The sequence below is a fragment of the Schistocerca gregaria genome, chromosome 6 (genome assembly GCF_023897955.1).
Source record: "Schistocerca gregaria isolate iqSchGreg1 chromosome 6, iqSchGreg1.2, whole genome shotgun sequence".
Classification (NCBI taxonomy): Eukaryota; Metazoa; Arthropoda; class Insecta; order Orthoptera; family Acrididae; genus Schistocerca; species Schistocerca gregaria.
Window position 1 is genome coordinate 243,749,590 of NC_064925.1, and position 22,798 is coordinate 243,772,387.

Below are 22,798 nucleotides of genomic sequence, written 5' to 3' on the forward strand. Positions count from 1 at the left end.
AGTTAACAGAACATCAAAACCAATTGCAAAATGATGATACTTGCTGGCTGCGAATAGTGGCAACTGTCTCTGAATAAGGAAAAGTGTGTTCGAAAAGCATTTTATTGGCAGAATACGTAGAAGTTGCAATAGTTCTATTTAAGAGACTGCCTACACTACTCTCCTCCATGCTCTTCTAGACTGTTGCTGTGTAGTATGCGATCCTTAGCAGACACAATTGACGGAAGACATAAGAAAAGTTCAAAGGAGGCCAGCTTGTTTTGTATTATTGCATAATAGGGAAAAAAGTGTTGTGGATACGACAAGCGAGCTGTGCTGGTAATCATTAAAACAGAGGCATTTTTCATTGCAGCAAGGTCTTTTCACAGTGTTTCAGTCACCAGCTTTATTGACTGAATGCAAAAATCTGTTATTGTACCCAAAATATACACATGGAGAAATGATCATCATAATAAAATAATAGAAATCAAAGCTAGTACAGAAAGATTTAAGTGTTCAGTTTTCCAGTGCAGAGTTAGAGAGTGGAACGATAGAGATATATTCTGAAGGTGGTTTGAGGAACCCTAAGCCTGGCACTTATGTGTGAATTCCATGGTAGGCATGTATATCAATGAATATAATCAATTTTTGAACATATGGTGTAATTCAATAAACAAAAAATATCTACTTATCAAACAGCAACAGTGGAAAACAAAAGGTTAAGTTAATGTGCAAGCTTTTGGAGCCAGTGGCTCCTTTTTCTGGCAGAAGGGTTGAAGGGGAAGGAAAACTGATAAAGTAAGAAAACTAAAAGGATCCAAAGAAATGAATTATTATCTACAAACATATTAAATTTTTAATTTAAAGTTTTGATTAGTTCATGTATGAAATTGTGTATGTTAGATAATCTATAGATGTTGCCTTCATATAAATATTATTAATTTTATTTTGAAATATTGCAGTAGAACATAATCCATGTGAAGACAATGGTGGATGCAGCACCCTTTGTTTATTGACGCCAAATGGAGGTCGTCGCTGTTCTTGCCCTGAACATTTTGTCCTTGCGGAGGATGGATATAGTTGCATTGCCAATTGCACATCAGCTCAGTTTGTATGTGCCACAACATACAAGTGTATTCCATTTTGGTGGCGATGTGACACACAGGTGTGTTAAATATTTGAGTATGTGTGGCTTTGGTCTCCACGGAAAACCATGTCATCACATAGTCACTTTAGTAATTTGTAAAATTAGTGTAATAGTTACCCCAACATGCCACAAAATCTATTAGAAAAAGAAAATAACAATTTCAGCCATAACTAAGAACTCAGCATACCTGTTATGTGGAGAATCATTGACTGAATGACTGAGTGATCCCCAGTACTGCTAAGGATGTCTTCTTGATAAGAGAACTAAAATAGAGTTGTGTATTTCCGATTTAATAAAAAAATTTCATTGCCTGAATTTGAAATTTGTTTGTAGCTATATGCACCTTGGCTTTTGGACTTACTTGCTAAAATCTAACACAGCAAATTGACATGCCACAATATAAAATTAAATGAAATCAGTCCTAATTTTAGTTGTCTATTTGCTGTTGCTTACGTCTGTTGTTTGTTTCACAGCATCTGGATGCATTCAACTGATGCTGCAAATTCAGGATAATGAGACTGAAGTCATATTTTAATGGTGGTGTCTTCTTAGATCATGTCGACTGCTTCAGACATGATAAAGCACACAAATTTTCAGTAACTACCTACATCCAAAACATAATCCACCTACTTTTGATAAATGACCTCCAGCCACTTCACATTATTATAAAGGGGGAAGAAATTAGACCTGATAGAGGAACTTGAAATATATGTACCTAATAATTCTTGTAAATGGAAAATAGTAAATGAAACAGTCAGTTTCTGCAGCAGTCATTTCTTCAGCAATTTTAAGGACCTTTCTGTGTAAACAAAAATCTACATCAGTAAAAAAACTGTGACTTCAAATATTGTTAAATGCATTTGTGTGTTTACATTTTTCTATTGCTCAGAAATGTGTGTTTCTAAGAGAACGCCAAAAAAGACCTAACTCACACTGTCAGATATCACGTCTTTGATTACCATAGTTTAGGAAAGTGTGTGTCTTTGGAGCAAAATATAAAACAGTGCTGTGTGGAAAGTGTGGATATATGTAAAACAAGACGTGTTTGCAAAAAACAAGTTGTAATACTTAAGTCTGCAAAAGTGATGGATGTTATAGAAAAGAGTTTGTGTCATGCTATTACATCGCATCACAAGATGAAAAACGATCCATTGCTACAACACCAGATACTGCTACCGCATGATTTGTGGTGACAGATGCTTTTTCTGACGTCTTTTACTGACATTGCTGAAAAATGTGACTTCATTTTTGTTATACTGAATATGCAACATGAGATGAATTTACCCTGCAGTTGTTAAACAAAGAAGAGGCACCAGCAATGGCAAACAGATTACTACTTCAAGTATTGTTACGGAAGATCAAACAGTGGAAAGTCCACAAACGCTCTTCATCCTTTTCATAATACTGTTAAGGATAGGAAAGGATTTATTTTGTGCTGTTAGACTGTAGCATAGAAGGTACTGGATGAGGGCAAAAATCCGAAATGCATAGAGCTATGCCCTTACAAACTATAAGAATATTTGAATTAATAATTTCATATGACTGGTTGCAGCCATAAACATTTACCTACATTTTCATCGAAGGCACAGACAAACAGGAATCAGTGTGGCTCATGCAGTTTCTAATTTGTTACAGTTCTGCAACTCTTTACAGTATATCACAGTCTTGTAATTCTATATGTGTACTAATGCATATTAATTTAACATAGACATATAGAGTAGTACACAGTATGCTGGCTTGCAAGTCCCAACACATTTCATGTAAGGTTTATTAGGCAAGGAGAGAAACATACAGACTTACAAATTAGGAGGCTCAGCCAACAGTTACAAATGTATCAGTGACATAAGGTAAACATATTTGATTGGAGGAGTGCACTTACCAGCACACAATATTATGGTGTGTAAGGATGTTACACAAAAATGGTATAAAGAAACTGCATTTTATGTCACAGAAAAATTCAGAAATTTTCATGTTCTTTATGTTAATACTGTATTTTAAGACAAAGGTATCTGAAACTGTGGTTCTCTAAAATTTCTTCTTTGCAGGATGACTGTGGTGACAGCTCTGATGAACCCAAAGGCTGCCCAAAGTTTTCGTGTCGTCCAGGGCAGTACCAGTGTGCCAATTCTCGCTGTATTCATCCATCATATTTGTGCAATGGTGAAGATGACTGTGGTGACAACTCAGATGAAAAAGACTGTAATAATGTAAGTTACGAAACTTAATGACATATATTTCCCTTGATGAACTACTTACAGATGTATTTACACCTTACAAAATTGTCATTTTCTGTTACGTGTAAAAATCTGTTTTTGTTGAACTTAAAGCATGGAGTAACAAATAGAACTGCAAACTATTTCAGACATAATGTAAAGTGAAACAGACTGAATAACAGCCAGTTTAAAAACCTATGTTGCTCTGCGTTTTAATGCAGAATGAATGTGTGTGTGTGTGTGTGTGTGTGTGTGTGTCAGTCAGTGAGAGAGAAACAGAGGTGGAAGGGGAGGGGGGGGGGGGGGGGGGGTTGATCACAGAGGTGTGGAATTTAAGCCTCATTTGCATTTGATTTATGAAAAAGTTGTGACTTATTAATTCATTTCATTTTTAGTTTTTTCATGTGTCTCTAAATTTGTGAAGTGTATTGCAGTAATATATATACTTTGTATTTATTTGGTAGTGATCTCATTTTATTGTTTTTTGCCCTATACCTTTTGAAAGTTAGTTAATTTAAAAGGGGCACTATGTTAATTATAAACTAAAGTTGTTTTCACTTACTGTGACTGTGAGATTTGTTTTCTTCCAGTACACATGCTTAAGCACCCAGTTCAAATGTAAAGGCAATGAAACTGTCAGTGATCACTGCATTCCACTCACAAGAAAATGTGATGACTATCCTGATTGTCTAGCTGGTGAAGATGAACAGAACTGCCCCCCAAAAACATGTCCACATAACCAGGTAATCATAACTCAGTTGGCTCAAACTGCTTGCTGAAGAGTACATCAAATCATGTTGAAACTATGTTCATAATTAATCAGTAGTGTTGTTGATACAGGAAGCTTGCAACATTCAATAGCTGTTTCATATGAAAATATTTCTGTAATACAAAATTACTTTTCAGTTTCTCTGCAGCAATTTAAAATGCATCCCATCAGTCTGGGTCTGTGATGGAGATGATGACTGTGGTGACAACTCAGATGAAAAAGTTAATTGCAAGGATAGAGTATGTCCTAGCAACCATTTCAGGTGACATAAATTGTTTAATGACAACAAACCTATTAGCTATAAATGTTGTTATGATTTCTGAGTTAATAAAAAATAGAACCTACTTTGCACAGGTGCAATTCAGGACGCTGTATACCAAATACGTGGCGCTGTGATGGAGATACGGACTGCTCTTCAGGAGAAGATGAACCAGAATCATGTTTGACACATTTTTCAAGAAGCTGTGACCCAACCTACTTTAAATGCACAAGTGGGACGTAAGTATTGTTGCAGCATTTAAGTACAAAATGTACTAAAGTACATTTAGAAACTTTGGTAGCAGATTCCTTTCATCCAAATGGAAAAGTTCTTAATTTTTTTTTAATTATTGATCACTTTCAAGGTAAAATCCAGCAGTTGCAGTTTGCAACCAATAATTGAATGTTATAGAATTGCATTGATAATATAAGTTAACACATTAAGAACTGGTTATTTTTGTTCTAATGTACTGCAGTGGCGGGGAATTGCACGTTGTTTGTTTTCCATGCAGTCTGCACAATGTAACTGTCTTGCAGGTCATCTGTCTCTTTTCGGTACAGTCATTTGACTATACAAAATGGTATTTTTTTGGTTGAGTAGAAATGGCATAACAACATACCTGAGAGATTGCAGTATAGTTGCAAGCACTAACGGCTGCTGGCAAAAGCAGTAGTCATCTAAAGAGCTGTGACAACACTTGACCAGTTGCCACAGATGTGGCTTCCAAATATTACTTTATTGGTTAAGGCAGCTGCATGCAGCTGGCATGCTCAGTCCTCTGCAGCTTTCAGGGATTGACTTATGCCATCTTAACTGTAACTGTTTTGTTTTTGCTTGCAACCATAAAAAAATTTATATTTCATCAACTTTGCATCATTTGTACTTTAAACTTTCAGTGTTTGAACATATCCACATTATGAAACAATAATTTTTAATGCATGCATAAGAGTAACACATTTATAAACTGTAATCATGATGTAATTGTAAACTGCATGTAAAAATAATTGTCACAATCCATCACATTAGTGCTCATAACAATACATGCTTTTTATCACATGCACAAAAATACACTGTTTCTGCAATGTCTGTTTGTTGACCTGTTCCTTTGATATAAAATTTAGTATAGTTGCTATACATATAGCAATGCATTCAGGCACAGAAACAGTCTGCAGATATTATCACTGAATCTTTTGGTTTGATTTGTTGAGAAGACCTCATCCTTTGCAGCTACTATTGTTTCATATAATCTATTTGGCTTAGAGCCTATATACAAAGAAAAGTTTCTTGTACTTTTTTAATGTATGGTATTGTGTAAACATTTCTCTCTGTGAAGCAAAACCATACAAAATTTGCAAATATATCTCGTATCACTTCTTTCCCGACAGGCAGCAGAAATTGTACAGGCACTGGTAGGAAATTTCTTTTTTCCGTTGTTTGAAATGGACTCTGGTTCATAGTGCATCATGTCACCTGAGAGCCTTCCAGCTGGATCTTTAAGTTGTGTTCTCCCTGTTGCACTAGGGGATGGGCTGGTGGGTTGGGCCAATCTCTCTCTGGGTCCAGAGAGTCTTCATTATCATCTCTCCCATATATTGCCTCCAAAAGGAGAAACTACATATACTCTTTTTTTCTCTGGTTTCAAGGACTTGTAAATTCTAAACAAATTGAACAGTTCATAGGTTATTATTTTTTTGTCCATTTCATTGATTCCCTTTGGTTTTTCTCTTTTTATTTTCTGTGCTTGGGACAGAAGTATCATGAATTGTTGATATAATTCTGACATCCTGCTTGTCTTTCCATATGAGGAGAAGAATGTCACCTTTTCTACAGAAAAGTGTGTCACTTCGATGCTTTGGCTTTCAGAGTTTGTGATAAACCTCTGTTCATCCTAATAGTACCACAAAATTTTGGGTTTGTTTTGCAGTAGTAACTCTGCAATAGAGGAACTGCTGTAATAATTATCATGATAGATATGGTGCCACATACCGAGATAAGGGCCAAGAACTGTATGAGAACAGATTCTTCCTATTTCTACCCTTCACTGGTATAAATCTCCATATTGCAGATATAGTCTGTTCCCTCTCGCACGCTAAAGTAACAACTAACTCATAAATCGTAATCTTTGTAGGGTTGTATGTTCAAAACCTCAGGCATCCTCTCCAAGGAATCATCCCTATGTCCAAAGGCAACTGTTGTTTTGGTTTGTAAAGTATCCCGAATTTATTGAGGAAATAATCCAATGCAGGCTGAACTTTGAAGAATGTCAGAATGTCCAGATTTATTCAAAATTTCCAGATCTGTTCAAACCCATTGCAAATCATAATAAGTGAAAATTTTAGGGTAGCTATTAGATGATCTGTTGACCAATAATATTTCCATATATATGATGTCTGTTCTTTTGGACATGTCTGAAAGAACTGACACCGCATAGTATGTAGGATCAAGTGATCACTTCAATTATAGAATTGCGTTGATAATATAACATTAAGAACTGGTTATTATTGTTCTAATGTACTGCAATGGCCAGGAATTGCATGTTGTTTGATTTCCACACTCAAACTCTGATGGAAATCAGTGAAACGCCATGAGTAATGAGGACCAGGACAAGGGGCACTGCATCAGTAGTATGTGGATAGACTGAGAATTTGATTCTGATGGGAGGCTCACTAGGGTAGTCCATGCAGTTGCAATGGCCAGATGGCTATGGTGTCCGAATGGTGTAGCGATCAGTGTATCTGCCTTGTAAGCAGGAGACCCAGGTTGAAATCTCGGTCCAGCACAAATTTTCAACTTTCCCCATTGATTTAAATCAATACCCACTGGCAGGTAATGACAGTAATTCATTTTCTACTTGAATAATCTTTCCATCTATCATTTCTTTCTTGTTCTACTAGAAAAATTAATGAATTCTTTACAGACGAATGGAAAAACTGGTAGAAGCCGACCTCAGGGAAGATCAGTTAGGATTCTGTAGAAATGTTGGAAAGAGTCAAGGGGCATGAAAGGGAAGCAGTGTTAGGGAGAGACAGCAAAGAACCTGGAAGAGCAGCTGAATGGAATGGACAGTGTCTTGAAGGGAGGATATAAGGTGAACATAAACAAAAGCAAACGAGGATAATGGAATGTAGTCAAATTAAATCAGATGATGCTGAGGGAATTAGATTAGGAAATAAAATGCTTAAAGTAGTAAATGAGTTTTGCTATTTGGGGAGAAAAATAACTGATGATGGTCGAAGTAGAGAGGCAATGGCAAGGAAAGGGTTTCTGAAGAAGAGAAATTTGTTAACGTCGAATATAGATTTAAGTATCAGGAAGTCGTTTCTGAAAGTATTTGCATGGAGTGTAGCCATGTATGGAAGTGAAGCGTGGACGAAAAATAGTTTAGACAAGAAGAGAATAGAAGCTTTCAAAATGTGGTGCTACAGAAGAATGCTGAAGATTAGATGGGTGGATCACATAACCAGCGAGGAGGTATTGAATAGAACTGGGGAGAAGAGAAATTTGTGGCACAACTTTACTAGAACAAGGGATCACTTGGTAGGACGTATTCTGAGGCAATAAGGGATCACCAGTTTAGTATTGGAGGGCAGCATTGAGGGTAAAAATTGTAGAGGGAGACCAAGAGGTGATAAAATTAAACAGACTCAGAAGGATGTAGGTTGCAGTAAGTACTGGGAGATGAAGAAGCTCGCACAGGATAGAGTAGCATGGAGAGCTGCATCAAACCAGTCTCTGGACCGAAGACCACAACAACAACAGAAAAATTAGGTCAAAGAATTTCTTCATATCTCTTTGTGTAACAGATTTGTGTATCACTTTCCATATGTAATCCCTCTTCAACAAGTCTTGTCAGATAGTAATTTTATTTTACTGGGATTTCTGATTTAATGGTGTTATGTAGACACTGTTTTTGACTTAAGGTATCTTACTTTGGTTGCTTCTTTTATTATTCAACTTTTACCTTTTATAAAGCTGCACTCTCAAAGATGACATTTACTGTGTGTTTGTGCCTTGGTCTAGATGAGTAACATATTTTCCAAGGTAGTTTACAATCATTGTAACTTCTTCGACAGTAGTGAGTTAAAATATGATAATGGGCTCATAAACTGAAAACTGATTAACTGAATAAATTAATCCATTATAATGTACACAATATAGTGCTTTTTACTTATAATTATGTTATTCTAGCAAGAAACAACAAGAGAATGCACTTGGACTTCTGACAGAATTTGAGCTAGTTACCAACAGCAGTTTTTTGGTCCATGTGTTCTTCCAGCATCACTTTACAGGTGCTGTTTACAAAGATTTTATTCAGGACAATCTTTCATATTACTGCAGGATGTACCCCTGCAAATAAGAGGGAGATATCATTTATGCATGATGAGAGTTAAACATTTCATTCGTGTTGTTCAATATGTACTGTATGATTTGTAGTTGCCATGGCAGATGGGTATTTAGTCATGTAACAGGGTGAAGACATGTCAGCCCACTTTGGTCAAGTATTTTATGTAGTTTATAATAGCCATGAAAGTTTGAAAGAAAATACAAGTTCAATACAGTGATGCAAGCTGATCACTTAAGTAAATTAGTTACCTCTTGGACAGTCCTGGGTACTCTTTGTAATACCAGTGCATGCTAGAGAATATGAAGAAAATCAGCAGTATCAAAATCTGAAAGGTGCCTATAAAATCATCTCTGTGTTTGTCAGACAAGTACTAATAGCAGGTCATTGATATCCTCTCTTCCTGACCATGACGTAACAGCAGTGCAAAATTGTATGTTGACAGAATCATTGTAACAGTACCATCAACTGCAAAAGATGTTCTTCGGTCACCAAATACATCGTTTCCCATTAATACCAGCACAGAATCAGGTTTGTTGGCAGTTCAGTCTTGAGTGTTTAGCAACTTACCAAGCAGAATGATGCTGTGTGCTTGGTAGACAAACCGAATCCTCTGCATACACATTACTGAGAAATCCAAGCATATAAATGTCCAGTCTTGCATGAGAACCAAATTCTCATTACAGATTGTCTTCAGAATGCATGGTGTCATTGTGTATATATATGACTGCAAGTTAAATTATTGCCTTCAGCTATAACACAGTGGCAAATTCAGAATTTTTTCAACTCTATTTTCCTATTTCTAGACTTGCTCCTGAAACCCATATTTCAGAAGGATAATGCCTGTACTTATGCAAGATTAGTATTGTTTTAATGCATTGAATGTGGTTATTTGTTACCTTATTCTGAAAAATCTATAAAGTATCAACCAGCAAACATGTTCATGACCAGATGATATGGTAACTTAAGACCATCATCCAACTTTAAGTACCTAGATCAGCAGGAGGATTATTTCATAATTATCTCTCTAAATCGTCACATTAAAGTGAACATATGATATTACAGTGCTTTGTATGCTATGGTGTCCTGTCTGTGTAATGAGTTTCATTCTGGTTTATCTTGGCACACAATTCTTTTGCATGTGAACCTAAAGCCCCCTAGGCAGGAAACATACATGCATTATTGGCAGACATGAGCGACAGCTAGGAATTGATACGATTCATAATGTCACGTACATTTATTTAAGAACTAACCTCTCTTGTCATCTCCCATTCCTATTTGATTATATCTGTAAAACTTCCAGTTGTCACTGTCATGTGATCCACGTTAGAGGGTCATTCCAGCTTAAACTGGACTTTTATTCTATTCATTCCAGTGGTAGAGTGGTATGCTAGAAATGGTGACACTATATGGAAGGCCTCAGCACTCATAACTTGCTGTAGTATCTGTTCACTCATCAGTTGTTAACATCAGACAGCAGTATTGTCCAACATATTTATCATCCAAATTGACATCATATTGTACAGTACTAAAAGCAGATCACAAATCCTCTGTTGTTCAAAACAGTATAATTTGTTTTCTCTTGAAAGAAGGTGTCAAGCCTTCTGAGTTTCTGGTTAAATTACAGGCAAGGTTTATGTGTGCTGATATCTCAATCACCTGAGAGTTTGAATGAGCAAAAAAAATATTGCTGTGATCATGAAACCTTGTCCATGGTCTAGTGTCACTAATGACAACTTCATTAGTGTTCACAGCATTGTGGAAAATTTCTCTTTTTTAACTGTTGTCTGATATCTCAATCACCTGAGTGTTTGAACGAGCAAAAAAAATATTGCTGTGATCATGAAACCTTGTCCATGGTCTAGTGTCACTAATGACAACTTCATTTGTGTTCACAGCATTTTGGAAAATTTCTCTTTTTTAACTGTTGTCTAGATCTCATTAGTGGTGGGTTTAGGTGTTTGGAGTGTTCACAGGAATCTCTTAAGACTCTTTCTACTTATAAAAATAAGAATAACATAGAATCTCCATGGTTCTTCTGTACACTTTCACTAAAACTTCCATGGATTACTTGACATGTACTTGTCATTACCGTCCGACTGCCATGTCTAGATTCCTCTCACAACTGAATTTCAAACATGCACAGACAAACATGTGACGCGCAGTAGGTAGGATTCTGTCAGTCCACACTCTCCTGTAAAATGTCATGTGTTGGAGATGGTAGAAGGCTGAGTGGTTCTAGAATTTATGCAGAAATTCTCGAAACACTACAGCTTGTCATTGCTCCTTCCTGTGACTTCAGACCGCTACTTTGTATCAGTTTCAGTTATTAGTGTTCCATGTGCATGGGAGATCTTTATCTCTTAAGAGATATGACTTCAACAGATGTTCTGGCAGTTCCATGCATGGCTACTCATAGACTGTTGCTGAATTCAAGTGGAAGAGCATGTCATAATTGTCCTGATTACGATTATGTGCCATTGTTTACACACCTTTTTGTAGCCACTTGCTGGATCTCGCAGTGTAGGATGCCACACAAGATCCTTTGGATTTGGATGATCATGCTATTTTCATAGCAAACAAATTTCGCAACGTAGTGTATCAGACTACACATTCTACGGCGGATTTTGATCATTTAAATAAGTATAATCTTTATCATTTTCTCTGAAGAAAAACTAAATATTTCATTAATAACTACAGATATCTGGAAAATTCTTTTGAATCTCCAGCTTATTTCATGTACTGAAGTCTGTTATCAAATCTTAGTTTGAATTCAGTACATTACTGTATTTTGCATCGTTAAGGCTTCAAGTGAAGTTTTTGGTTTAGATTTGTTCATTCATTTGTTGCCTGAGGGCCTTGAATATAGCAGTTGTAACATGTCTGGACTCAATGCAAACTGGATTCCAGCACGAAGTTATAATTATTGACATTATTTAGCAGTATTGTCAGTGTGTTAGAAGGGGGAGTTGGGGGGTGGGGGACTGAATAATATTTCCCTATGACTTAAATACAATACTGTTTTTGTGAAGAACACATTTTTAAAAATAGTTCATGCACTTCTATTGATACAAATTATTTTTTTCTTTGCAGTTGTATTCCTGGACGATGGCGCTGTGACTACGATAATGACTGTGGTGACAATTCTGATGAGAGGGACTGCAAACCACGAAATTGCAGTGAATCAGAATTTCAATGTCACAATGGCCGATGCATACGTGGCAGTCAGCGATGTGATGGGGAGTTCCACTGTGAAGACCATAGTGATGAAGTTGACTGCAATAACACTTGCAGTAGTGTTGAATTCCAGTGTGCAAATCCTCACTACTGCATCTACATGTAAGCAAAATAACAGTTGATTTAAGTAGTTAAACATGGAGCTCAGCCATAGAGAAAGTTGTACTTAAATAGTTAAAAGTTACTAAAATCTGATGGGAAGGTGAGAGGAGGAGAATAGGGAAACGGCAGTGGGAAAAATAATTTAAGTATGGTATAGTAACATCCACAAATTATTACCTACATATGCTTTCAACAGCTTGTTAGTAACAGAAGAGTGGTTCAAAAAATTTACCACTGTTCTCTTCTTCTTAGTATCTCTTCGCACAAAAATCACATCTTTTTGTGATTTGAATACATATTCCATCAACAGTCTCACAGTATATGGTACCTTCTTCTGCAGTGTCCTTCAAATTTAAGATGTGCTTTTATCCCATTTTGTTGTGGTATTGTAATAACTGCAAATGCAGGGTGACAATTCTCCTGGAAAAACAGGAATTCTTGGAATTGCATTTTACCTGGAAAAATCAGGGAAATCTCAGTGAAGTCCACAGTTTCACAAAATCCCAGAGAATTCTGTGTTTTTAACCAAGTATTATAATTGAATTTTATTGAATTTCATAAACTACAAATTTTAAAATACTTAAAATCGCAAAATGAGTTCATTATTTGAATATTATTCCACATAAATTATTGATTTTGAAAACTGTGGTTAAATAACTACATATGGCTGGTACAAAGCTCAGCTGAGAGGAAAGAAAAGTCATTATTGTAGTATGCTGCCCCCCACCCACCAACCCCTGCTCGCTATTAATTTATAAGGAGCTTCTTGACACCATCTTCTCATACCTGGAATTCTCAAGGATTCCCCCCCCCCCCCCCCCCCTAAGTTTGAGTACCCACCCTGAAATGCACTTTTTTCCCATACATTTGTTATAACTTGTCTGCATACATGCTCTGTGCCAAAGAATTCCTTAACAGCTTCAGAATGACGGCATTGTTTTAATATTTCTGCTACATGTGGTTCACCATCTGCTTGTGCCCTTTCTGTAGGACAATAAATTTGAGATTAGAACAGTGGTGAAAATTATTGACTATATACACTATTCCAGTTAATTGATGATAGGAAATGAAAATTTTTCATTTTGTTTTTGAAACCTGACAAGAAAAAAATCGTACTGTAAAGCTTTTGAATGTGGCACTGCATCTGTTCAGGAAGTCATAGAATGAAACGAAGGAGGAATAACTCTCCCATTTACAGTAAAAGAGATTATATCTTGTCTTCGTTTTTACTCTCTGTTGGTATTTCTGGGGTGAACCATTATGAACAGGTGTAATAGTTGTGTAATGTATTTGTTTGTTTTTACCATTCACCCCATTCAACATAATTTTTTCATAAAAATTGTAGTATAGTTTCTGCTCAGGTTACCAAATAGCCTTCTAAATTCCCTTTTAAAAATATTTTATATAATTAAACAAGATGAAATAGTGCAAATTAAACTTTCTATAAATAAAGGAATACTTAAAAATGTAATTACAACCAAGTATGTACAAATGTGGAATAGAATCAGTTCTGTATGAAGAGATAAATCTTTAATCATCAACAGGAAGACGTGAGCCAGAGATGTTGTTCTTTGCAGTCTTCAAACTCATTCTGCATCATAACATATTTCTTTCTAACACATATATAGATCAGAATAGTGAAAGCATGGAAACTTGAACACAGATGTAATGAGAAAAGGAATCTGCAAGGCTGCCACTTTGGTTTTGTGTGTGTGTGTGTGTGTGTGTTTTGTGTAAGTTAGTTCTGAAGGAGGACATTGTGCTAAATCTCACCATTGTTTCCAATCTTGTTTTTGTGCTTGTGGTCTGCTCAGTGTCTCAATTATATGATGAATGGTTACTTTTACTCCTTCCATTATTTGTATTACATGAAGGATGTTTTTGAATCATAAATCTCACAATTTATGTTGTAAAACCTTAGTAAAAGTTTAGTCAGCTGTTGTCTTCAGTGCTTTATTATTCTTTGTGGACTATCATATTAATATGTAATTGCATTCTTTGCTTGTTAGTGAATGGAAATGTGATGGTGATGCTGACTGTAGTGATGCATCAGATGAAATGAATTGTAGTGACACCTGTCCACCATGGCAGTTCACCTGCCACAATAAACAGTGCATTAACCTGAGGTGGCGTTGTGATGGTGATGATGACTGTGGTGATAGTTCTGATGAATCCAAGACCCTTTGTGCAAATGTTCCATGCCCTCCAGGAAGACACAGGTCAGTATGTCAGGCAGAGAAGTAGCTGGTGTATTTAACCACATATTACATGTACAAATTGTTAAGAGAACATATCTGTTATATTAAATGATTCCACTGATGAGATTATGAAAATTTAGGATATTTGGTTAAACTTGTGTGTACAATCTTTCCATATTCAGGTCATGATGTTTTGGGTTCTATAAAACATAAACAGTTTTTTTTTTTTTTTTTTTTTTTGCTTAGGTATTTGCCAATGGTGTAGTGGGCTGTTACGTGCAGTTATAAGAAAGAAATAGTCTCAAGTTGTATCGTTTAAAATGTACATAATCAACATTATAACCAATTAAAATGCTCAGTCCACCTTTATTAAATTGCATAACTGTAGCAATGCAAGTTTTATTAATGTGGTTATCTCTGTTACTTATCAGGTGTAAAAATCATGTCTGCATTCCTGCAACAAGTGTTTGTGATGGTCATGATAATTGTGGTGATAATTCTGATGAAGATATTGAAATATGTAAGTGAGAAATCACTCATTTTTATCTGTAATGCTACCCATAAGCAGTAACTTGAATAAACAATTTCCCTGCAATAATAGCTTACATGTTATGATCTGGTGTTTAGTTTATTAAACACACCATAAATATACAGAGCTGCTTTCTGCTGATGTCACCTCCAAATAAAATGTTGAATTTTGTTAAATGCAGACAACTTTTAAGGCAAAATAAGAGGTATGGCAGGAAATACACCAGCTTGTGGTATCACTCCTCACATTTCATAATTTGTACAACATACCATTAGGAAATGGGAATAAAGTCTCCTAAGTTGTTTGGTATAAGTTGAGAAGGTGAAGGAACATATTGTGTGTTGGCTCCTGTCTCTGGTTCCTTGGCTGATGTTTGCCCAATGATTTTTCTGGCATGAGTGGCTGGTGCTGTCAAAGCTTCACCCTCCATTGCTTGTGGCACACTGGAATTGAGCCCACGGTCCGAGATTAAATGTACCTGTCACGCCAAGGCCTGAGTGCTTTTCACTGGTCATTGCTGGTATGGTTTCCCCATAGCTACCTGCAATGGTCATTCATGGCGTGGTGAGAATTCAGGGTCAATTTATTTAACACTTTCCTCTTTCTTATCAAGTTCATGGATTTCATTGGCTTTCCTGCACAAGTGGGCATATTAGCTATTCACAACACCAAGAGGTTCCTTGTCAGTGAATCTTGCTACTTGTTTGGTCTCACATGGTGCATGCTCCACCATGACCAATTTCTCCATCCGTCCCATCTGCATTGACTTTTCCACAGGGAATTCATATTTCCTACACTGCAAGTGGGTTTCTTTCATTTTTTGCCAGTCTGAGAAGCTTTTTGATCTTACTGGTTGGTTTGTAAATAATCTTTAAACAATATTTGCACCATATACAGCCCATTCTGTACATCACCCCAGGGATTTAAGGCCATATTCGACATTTGTTCTTCAGGCATGTCAGAACACTTTCCAGGTGCTGTGCCTCACTTTGAGGTTCTGCAGCACACTTCTTCATCTTGTACATATTAAGAGTGTGTTAATCATTTCTCTTTCCTAGCTCAGTTGATTATTCGACAGTTTGTGCAGGTATTGGTCTGTGTGTGTCAGTTTTCGAGACACACACCTTTTCTACCTCCGTAGCAAATTTTATGTTGACATGCAGACTGTTGAGGTGTCTTAGGAAGTCACTGAGTAGTTTCTCACCATGACTCCACAATGATGAAGGTATTGTCAATGAATCTGTACCCCACCTTGGTTTTACGAAGTGTGAAGTCCAGAAAATTGTAAAATTAATGTTGGCTGAAGAACCCAAGACAGAAGCCAAAAGGCAATATGTCAGTTAGTGGCTACAAAAGCCTCTAATTTTATAAAGTAAATGAAATTAAAATTTTAACTTTAGCTGACAAATCACACTTTCACAAAAACTGAACATTTGCATATCCTGTAGGAAATTATTATTTTATTTTACTTAGTATACTGTGTTATTATAAAAACATTTTAATGCTTCCACTCCATTGTGATCCTTACTGCTCTTTAAAAAATTGCATGATCACTTAGAGATTTGTACAGAACTTGGTTATAATGAAAAGAAAAAAATGCAGACACTGTAAACTTAAGTTGAATAAAGAATGGTTTATTGATAAAACTAACGAATTGTATGACAGAAGTGATGGCTAGCAGTTACTTTCAGAAAGCAAAATGTGTAGTACTGCTGAGAGACACATAAAAAAGGTAAGAGTGATACACTTCCTAACTTTTGGAACTTTTAGTTCCTTTTATGGGTAAGAGAGAGGCATAGTTTGGGGAAGATTGAAAAGGAAAGGCAGGTCATGTAAACACTGTGAAGAGAAGAACCTACCCTTCCTTTTCAGCCTCCTCAACTTAAAGCTCTCTCCTCCCTGAGAAAGGTACTATTAGTTTCAAAAGTTAGGCAGTGTTATCACTTTTCCTTTTATGACTGTCTATTAGCATTATGGAATAATAGGAGTAGCTCATAGTTGGTTTTTCTCACTCTTTAAGAACAGATGGTGAAAGGTCATTCACCACAGTACTGAGAATGGCTGTGAGATAGTGTCCGATCGGGGCATGATTAAGTGGAGGTTGCCTTAGGGGTCAGTGCTGGGACCACTACTGTTTCTACTACGTAAGAATGCTATGCTGTCGAATGTGACGGGCGATTCTAAAATATTTCTATTTGTTGATAATACTACTTGTTAGTGAAGGATACTGAGTGCAATGTATCAGACAGTGCAGTTCAGGACATTAGTGCATAACTTGTAGAAAATAAATTGATGCTAAATCATTGTAAGATTCAGTTTCTACATTTTCTAACACACAGTTCAACTAATAGAATGAGTTTATGATTGATTGATCTGAACAATCCAAATTTCTAGCAGTTCGTATAGAAGTTAAGTGGTCAGAGAAAGCCCATGTCCAGGGGCTTGTTCAAAAACTGACTGTTGCTGTATCTGCTGCTAGAATAGTGTCAGCAATAAGTGAAAGTACAAACAGAATTTAGTAGACTTTATACTGCTTTTCATTGACTTATGAAGTGAGGCATTATATTCTGGGGTAACTCTTCCCATTCATAGAGGGTAATCCTGTCTAGGAAAGGGCAGTTCAAGTAATATGTGACCCCTTTTCAGGAGTCGGGTAATTCTGACATTGACCTTTAAAACATAAAAAATAAAAATGTTGTTGACAGAATGACAGTATGCGCTTATTCCTATTAGTAGTTTGTCACTTCGTAATTAAATTGTAGCAGAAATCAAATCTACATTGGATCACACCTCTGTGACTCTTGTGAAGAAAGGAGTGCAGTATTCTGCTGCATCCATTTTCAGTATGCTACCAGAAGAATTAAAAAATCTTAGCCATGATCCTCACATATTCAAGCCTAAACTGACGTGGCTGAGAATGAGAGAGATGGGTTCTTTCGTGGATAGTGTTATTCCCAGGCAGGGGTGAGATGATGCAGGACCAGGCTCACGAGGATTATGAATCAATAGAATTCAAAAGGTGTTGGTCTTTATGGAAAGATTGCTGAGAGTCAAGTAGTAATAAATGCCAAGTTCTTTTGGAAGGCTACACAGGAGAATTTGAGGATGAACATAAGGGGCTCTGTGTGTGTGTGTGTGTGTGTGTGTGTGTGTGTGTGAAAGAACAAAAGCTTATGCAATTTTCTGATCTTTGATTTTCAAAAATTAGTTTAAACACACAGAACCACAAGTTTTATGTTTATCACATAGGTAAGGACTAAATATTATACGTCATTTACAACTGAATGTTCAATTAGATTTTGTTGCAAAAGTTACAAAAGATGGCTAATATTTATTCTTATATAAAATAGTAACTGAGGAACAATTTATAGACTCTTCACATTTTTCAAGATGCTGTGAACCACAGGGACTGGAATTAGAAATAACAGTAACTGCTAATAGTTAACAAAGTGCTATTTAGCAACACGTAACTTCCTAGACAAAAACATGAGAGTCTGCAATGATGCACATATCAAGTACTTGTCAGCCGACTGCCATCACATACCAGGTCCATAATCCACAACTAACATTGTAAAAAATATTTGTGTTTTAGTATTTATTGATGCTGCAAAGAAAGGTACTGCTGGCAGCTATACAGATGTTTGTAGTATCTTCTTGCAGTACAATTTACATGAGATCAATAAATGAATTTAGTAATGAAAAATATTACAAGATCACAGATATTAACATGAATTAAGAGAGATTGCTACTCACCACATAGAGAAGGTGTTGAGTGCATCCGACAGACACATTTAAAAGTGGACTGCTGGAGGTTTGCTTTTGACAAAGTCCCTTATCAGATAAAGAAGAAACACATATTCACTCATTTATAAATACATAGCGCTCTCTCTCTCTCTCTCTCTCTCTCTCTCTCTCTCACACACACACACACACACACACACACACACACACACACACACACGGCCACCATTGTGTCTGGTTGTTGTGACCTGTGACCCCTCAAGCAGTGACAGTGGTCATATGTGTGTGAGTTGGGTGTGTAAGCTATCTGTGCATGAATGTGTGCAGATGTTTCTTCTTCATCTGATTAAGTACTTTGTTTGAAAGCTAACCTCCAACAGTCTACTTTTGTATATGCTGCTCAACACTTCCTCTATATCATGAGTAGAAGTCTGCCCTAACTCATATTGTTATTCCATTCTGGATTTTCCAATGCTTGAACAGAAATATGCAGTGCTTCTTTGCATGTACAGATGGTCTTTAATATCTAATCAATATTTTTTATTATTTTTAAAATTAATTGGACATTATATTGCTTACAAAATTCCCAGATCAACTTGTATTCTAATTAATTAATCCTCTCTGATTCTAAAAAAATTTGTTCTGAAACTTTTCAGGTAAATTTTTTGGTATTTGTAAGGAACAGCAGTTTGCTTGTGACAATGGATTTTGTATAAGCAATGTGCTTCGTTGTGATGGTATGAATGATTGTGGTGATAATTCTGATGAAAGAGGGTGTGATGAGCCACCATGTACATTTGGCACCTGTTCGCAAATGTGTGTTGAGAAGAAATCAGGAAATTACAGCTGCCATTGTGCTGCTGGCTACACAATGGCCACTGGAAACCCATTAGAGAAGAACCGAACCTGCTTAGCAGAAGGTATTTATATTGTTATCTACTGTTTGATTTGCCATAGGATAACATTTTTTGTTAAGTACCAGTAGCAGTTGATTAATTGACTGTTTTGTCTATATAGTTTTAAGAAAAGTAAGTATGTGGAAGATGTTCCACTGGTTGAAAAGGCAGCTAGTAACTCACACACTCTCTCTGAAAAGGTTTCAAAAACACATTTGTTGACACATAACAAATTTCAGTGTCAGATTTTGAAACTCATTGTCAAGGTAACTTTTCCACATTTTATCAAGGAGCCGAACGTCATCATCATTTGAGATTTAAAGATCCTTTCTGTTAAGAAACTGTCTCATTGTTTAGCACATTCTTCACGTGGAGAGAATCCTTTACTAAGGAAACAGTGGATCATTATTTCCAATCAGATAATTGTTGCATCCTTTGAAGCTGCACAGGATGGTTATCATTGTGGTGAGATCAAGTTTGTACCGTTGAGCATAGATTGACATATTTGAGAACCAACTTTTTTATTTGCAGCACTACCTCTGTGATTTTGCGTAGGCACAGATATATTCATATTTTATTATAGATCCCAGTAAATGCACATTGTAGTCATATCTTCCATCAATTATGTGGGCTTAATTGTTGCGAAAATACAGGGTGATTCTTGAATATATGCAAGTATTTTAATATGTTATTCTACAAGTAAAACTAAAGAAAAAAGTTCATATAAACATAGGTCCACAAATGTTTAGTTGCGGAGTTATGGCTAACAAAAGATTTTGCCTGAAATTTAAGAATTTTGCTAATATGAAGCCATTAAAACTGTACGAGGTTAAAGTAAAGCACGATTTTCATTTATTTTGTTGTTATTGGTCTGATGAATCTAATAAAGTATGCCCCAGGAATCTAATAAAACATGTCCCAGGCATGTATTGGCAGAATATCCAGAGAAGCAAAGATTGTTATACAAGTAATTTTGTTTACTTTCTATTAAAAATGTAGAAACTTTAATGTCATTGTTGGCAACCATTAGTGAGGTGGTTCAGTCATTTTCTAATCTCCAAGTGAGCTAGTTTTCTGTATTGTTTAGTGAAAGAACATAATAACAACAATGTATTTAAGTGAAACCACATAGTAACTGATGGATAGGGACTGCAACTGCTGTGTTCGGATGCAGGCTGAGTTGGCATCCCTTCGTTCCCAGCTTCAGGCAGTGTTGGCTTCGGTCACACAGCTTGAGGCTGTTGCCAATGGGCATCACTGCGGGGGTCCAGATGGGGGTTTGTCGGGGACGGCCAGCTCGTCCCACGCATCCTCCGATCGGATTACGACTGTGGCCACCTGGGATACTGCCCACATTGAGGCTGATCCCTCACCTGTTGTAGAGTGGGAGGTCGTCTCGAGGTGTGGCAGGGGGCGAAAGACATTCCGGAGGGCTGAACGGAAGGCCTCTCCAGTTTGTCTGACGAACCGGTTTCAGGCTCTGTCTCCGGCTGATACTGATGTTTGGCCGGAGATGTCTGCTTGTCCTGTTCCAGAGGTTGCCCCTCAGTCTGCAAGATCCGGGCAGTCGCAGAGGGTGGGCTTACTGGTAGTTGGGAGCTCCAATGTCAGGCGCGTAATGGGGCCCCTTAGGGATATGGCAACAAGAGAGGGGAAGAAAACCAATGTGCACTCCTTGTGCATACCGGGGGGAGTCATTCCAGATGTGGAAAGGGTCCTCCCGGTTGCTATGAAGGGTACAGGGTGCACCCATCTGCAGGTGGTCGCTCATGTCGGCACCAATTATGTGTGTCGCTATGGATCGGAGGAAATCCTGTCTGACTTCCGGCGGCTATCTGATTTGGTGAAGACTGCCAGTCTCGCTAGCGGGATGAAAGCAGAACTCACCATCTGCAGCATCGTTGACAGGACTGACTGCAGACCTTTGGTACAGAGCCGAGTGGAGGGTCTGAATCAGAGGCTGAGACGGTTCTGCGACCGTGTGGGCTGCAGATTCCTCGACTTGCGCCATAGGGTGGTGGGGTTTCGGGTTCCGCTGGATAGGTCAGGAGTCCACTACACGCAGCAAGCAGCTACACGGGTAGCAGGGGCTGTGTGGTGTGGACTGGGCGGTTTTTTAGGTTAGATGGCGTCGGGCAAGTACAGAAAGGGCAACAGCCTCAAAGGGTGTGGGGCAAAGTCAAGACATGCGGGGACCAAGCAGCAATCGGTATTGTAATTGTAAACTGTCAAAGCTGCATTGGTAAAGTACAGGAACTTCAAGCGCTGATAGAAAGCACCAAAGCTGAAATCGTTATAGGTACAGAAAGCTGGCTGAAGCCAGAGATAAATTCAGCCGAAAATTTTATAAAGGCACAGACGGTGTTTAGAAAGGATAGATTGCATGCAACCGGTGGTGGCGTGTTTGTCGCTGTTAGTAGTAGATTATCCTGTAGTGAAGTAGAAGTGGATAGTTCCTGTGAAATATTATGGGTGGAGGTTACACTCAACAAGCTAGGTTAATAATTGGCTCCCTTTACCGACCTCCCGACTCAGCAGCATTAGTGGCAGAACAGCTGCGAGAAAATTTGGAATACATTTCACATAAATTTTCTCAGCATATTATAGTCTTAGGTGGAGATTTCAATTTACCAGATATAGACTGGGATACTCAGATGTTTAGGATGGGTGGTAGGGACAGAGCATCGAGTGACATTATACTGAGTGTACTATCCGAAAATTACCTCGAGCAATTAAACAGAGAACCAACTCGTGGAGATAACATCTTGGACATACTGATAACAAACAGACCCGAAATTTTCGACTCTGTAATTGCAGAACAGGGAATCAGTGATCATAAGGCCGTTTGCAGCGTCCCTGAATATGGAAGTTAATAGGAATATAAAAAAAGGGAGGAAGGTTTATCTGTTTAGCAAGAGTAATAGATGGCAGATTTCAGACTACCTAACAGATCAAAACGAAAATTTCTGTTCCGACACTGACAATGTTGAGTGTTTATGGAAAAAGTTTAAGGCAATTGTAAAATGCGTTTTAGACAGGTACGTGCCAAGTAAAACTGTGAGGGATGGGAAAAACCCACCGTGGTTCAACAAGCAAAGTTAGGAAACTACTGCGGAAGCAAAGAGAGCTTCACTCCAAGTTTAAACGCAGCCAAAACCTCTCAGACAAACAGAACCTAAACGATGTCAAAGTTAGCATAAGGAGGGCTATGCATGAAGCGTTCAGTGAATTCGAAAGTAAAATTTAATGTACCGACTTGACAGAAAATCCTAGGAAGTTCTGGTCTTACGTTAAATCAGTAAGTGGCTCGAAACAGCATATCCAGACACTCCGGGATGATGATGGCTTTGAAATAGAGGATGACACGCATAAAGCTGAAATACTAA

General features: G+C 37.3%; 1 protein-coding gene across 2 annotated transcripts in view; it reads left to right on the forward strand.

Annotated features, from left to right (window-relative positions):
• LOC126278124 (low-density lipoprotein receptor-related protein 1) overlaps nt 1-22,798 on the forward strand; it is a 688,899-nt gene that overhangs the window by 600,137 nt on the left and 65,964 nt on the right. For both annotated transcript variants that reach the window (XM_049978010.1, XM_049978009.1), the window contains 9 exons: nt 942-1,144; nt 3,172-3,333; nt 3,930-4,082; nt 4,246-4,370; nt 4,463-4,606; nt 11,803-12,048; nt 14,058-14,267; nt 14,678-14,766; nt 19,173-19,436. In XM_049978010.1, coding sequence (XP_049833967.1) covers nt 942-1,144; nt 3,172-3,333; nt 3,930-4,082; nt 4,246-4,370; nt 4,463-4,606; nt 11,803-12,048; nt 14,058-14,267; nt 14,678-14,766; nt 19,173-19,436 — 1,596 coding nt within the window. The remainder of the gene's footprint in view (nt 1-941; nt 1,145-3,171; nt 3,334-3,929; nt 4,083-4,245; nt 4,371-4,462; nt 4,607-11,802; nt 12,049-14,057; nt 14,268-14,677; nt 14,767-19,172; nt 19,437-22,798) is intronic.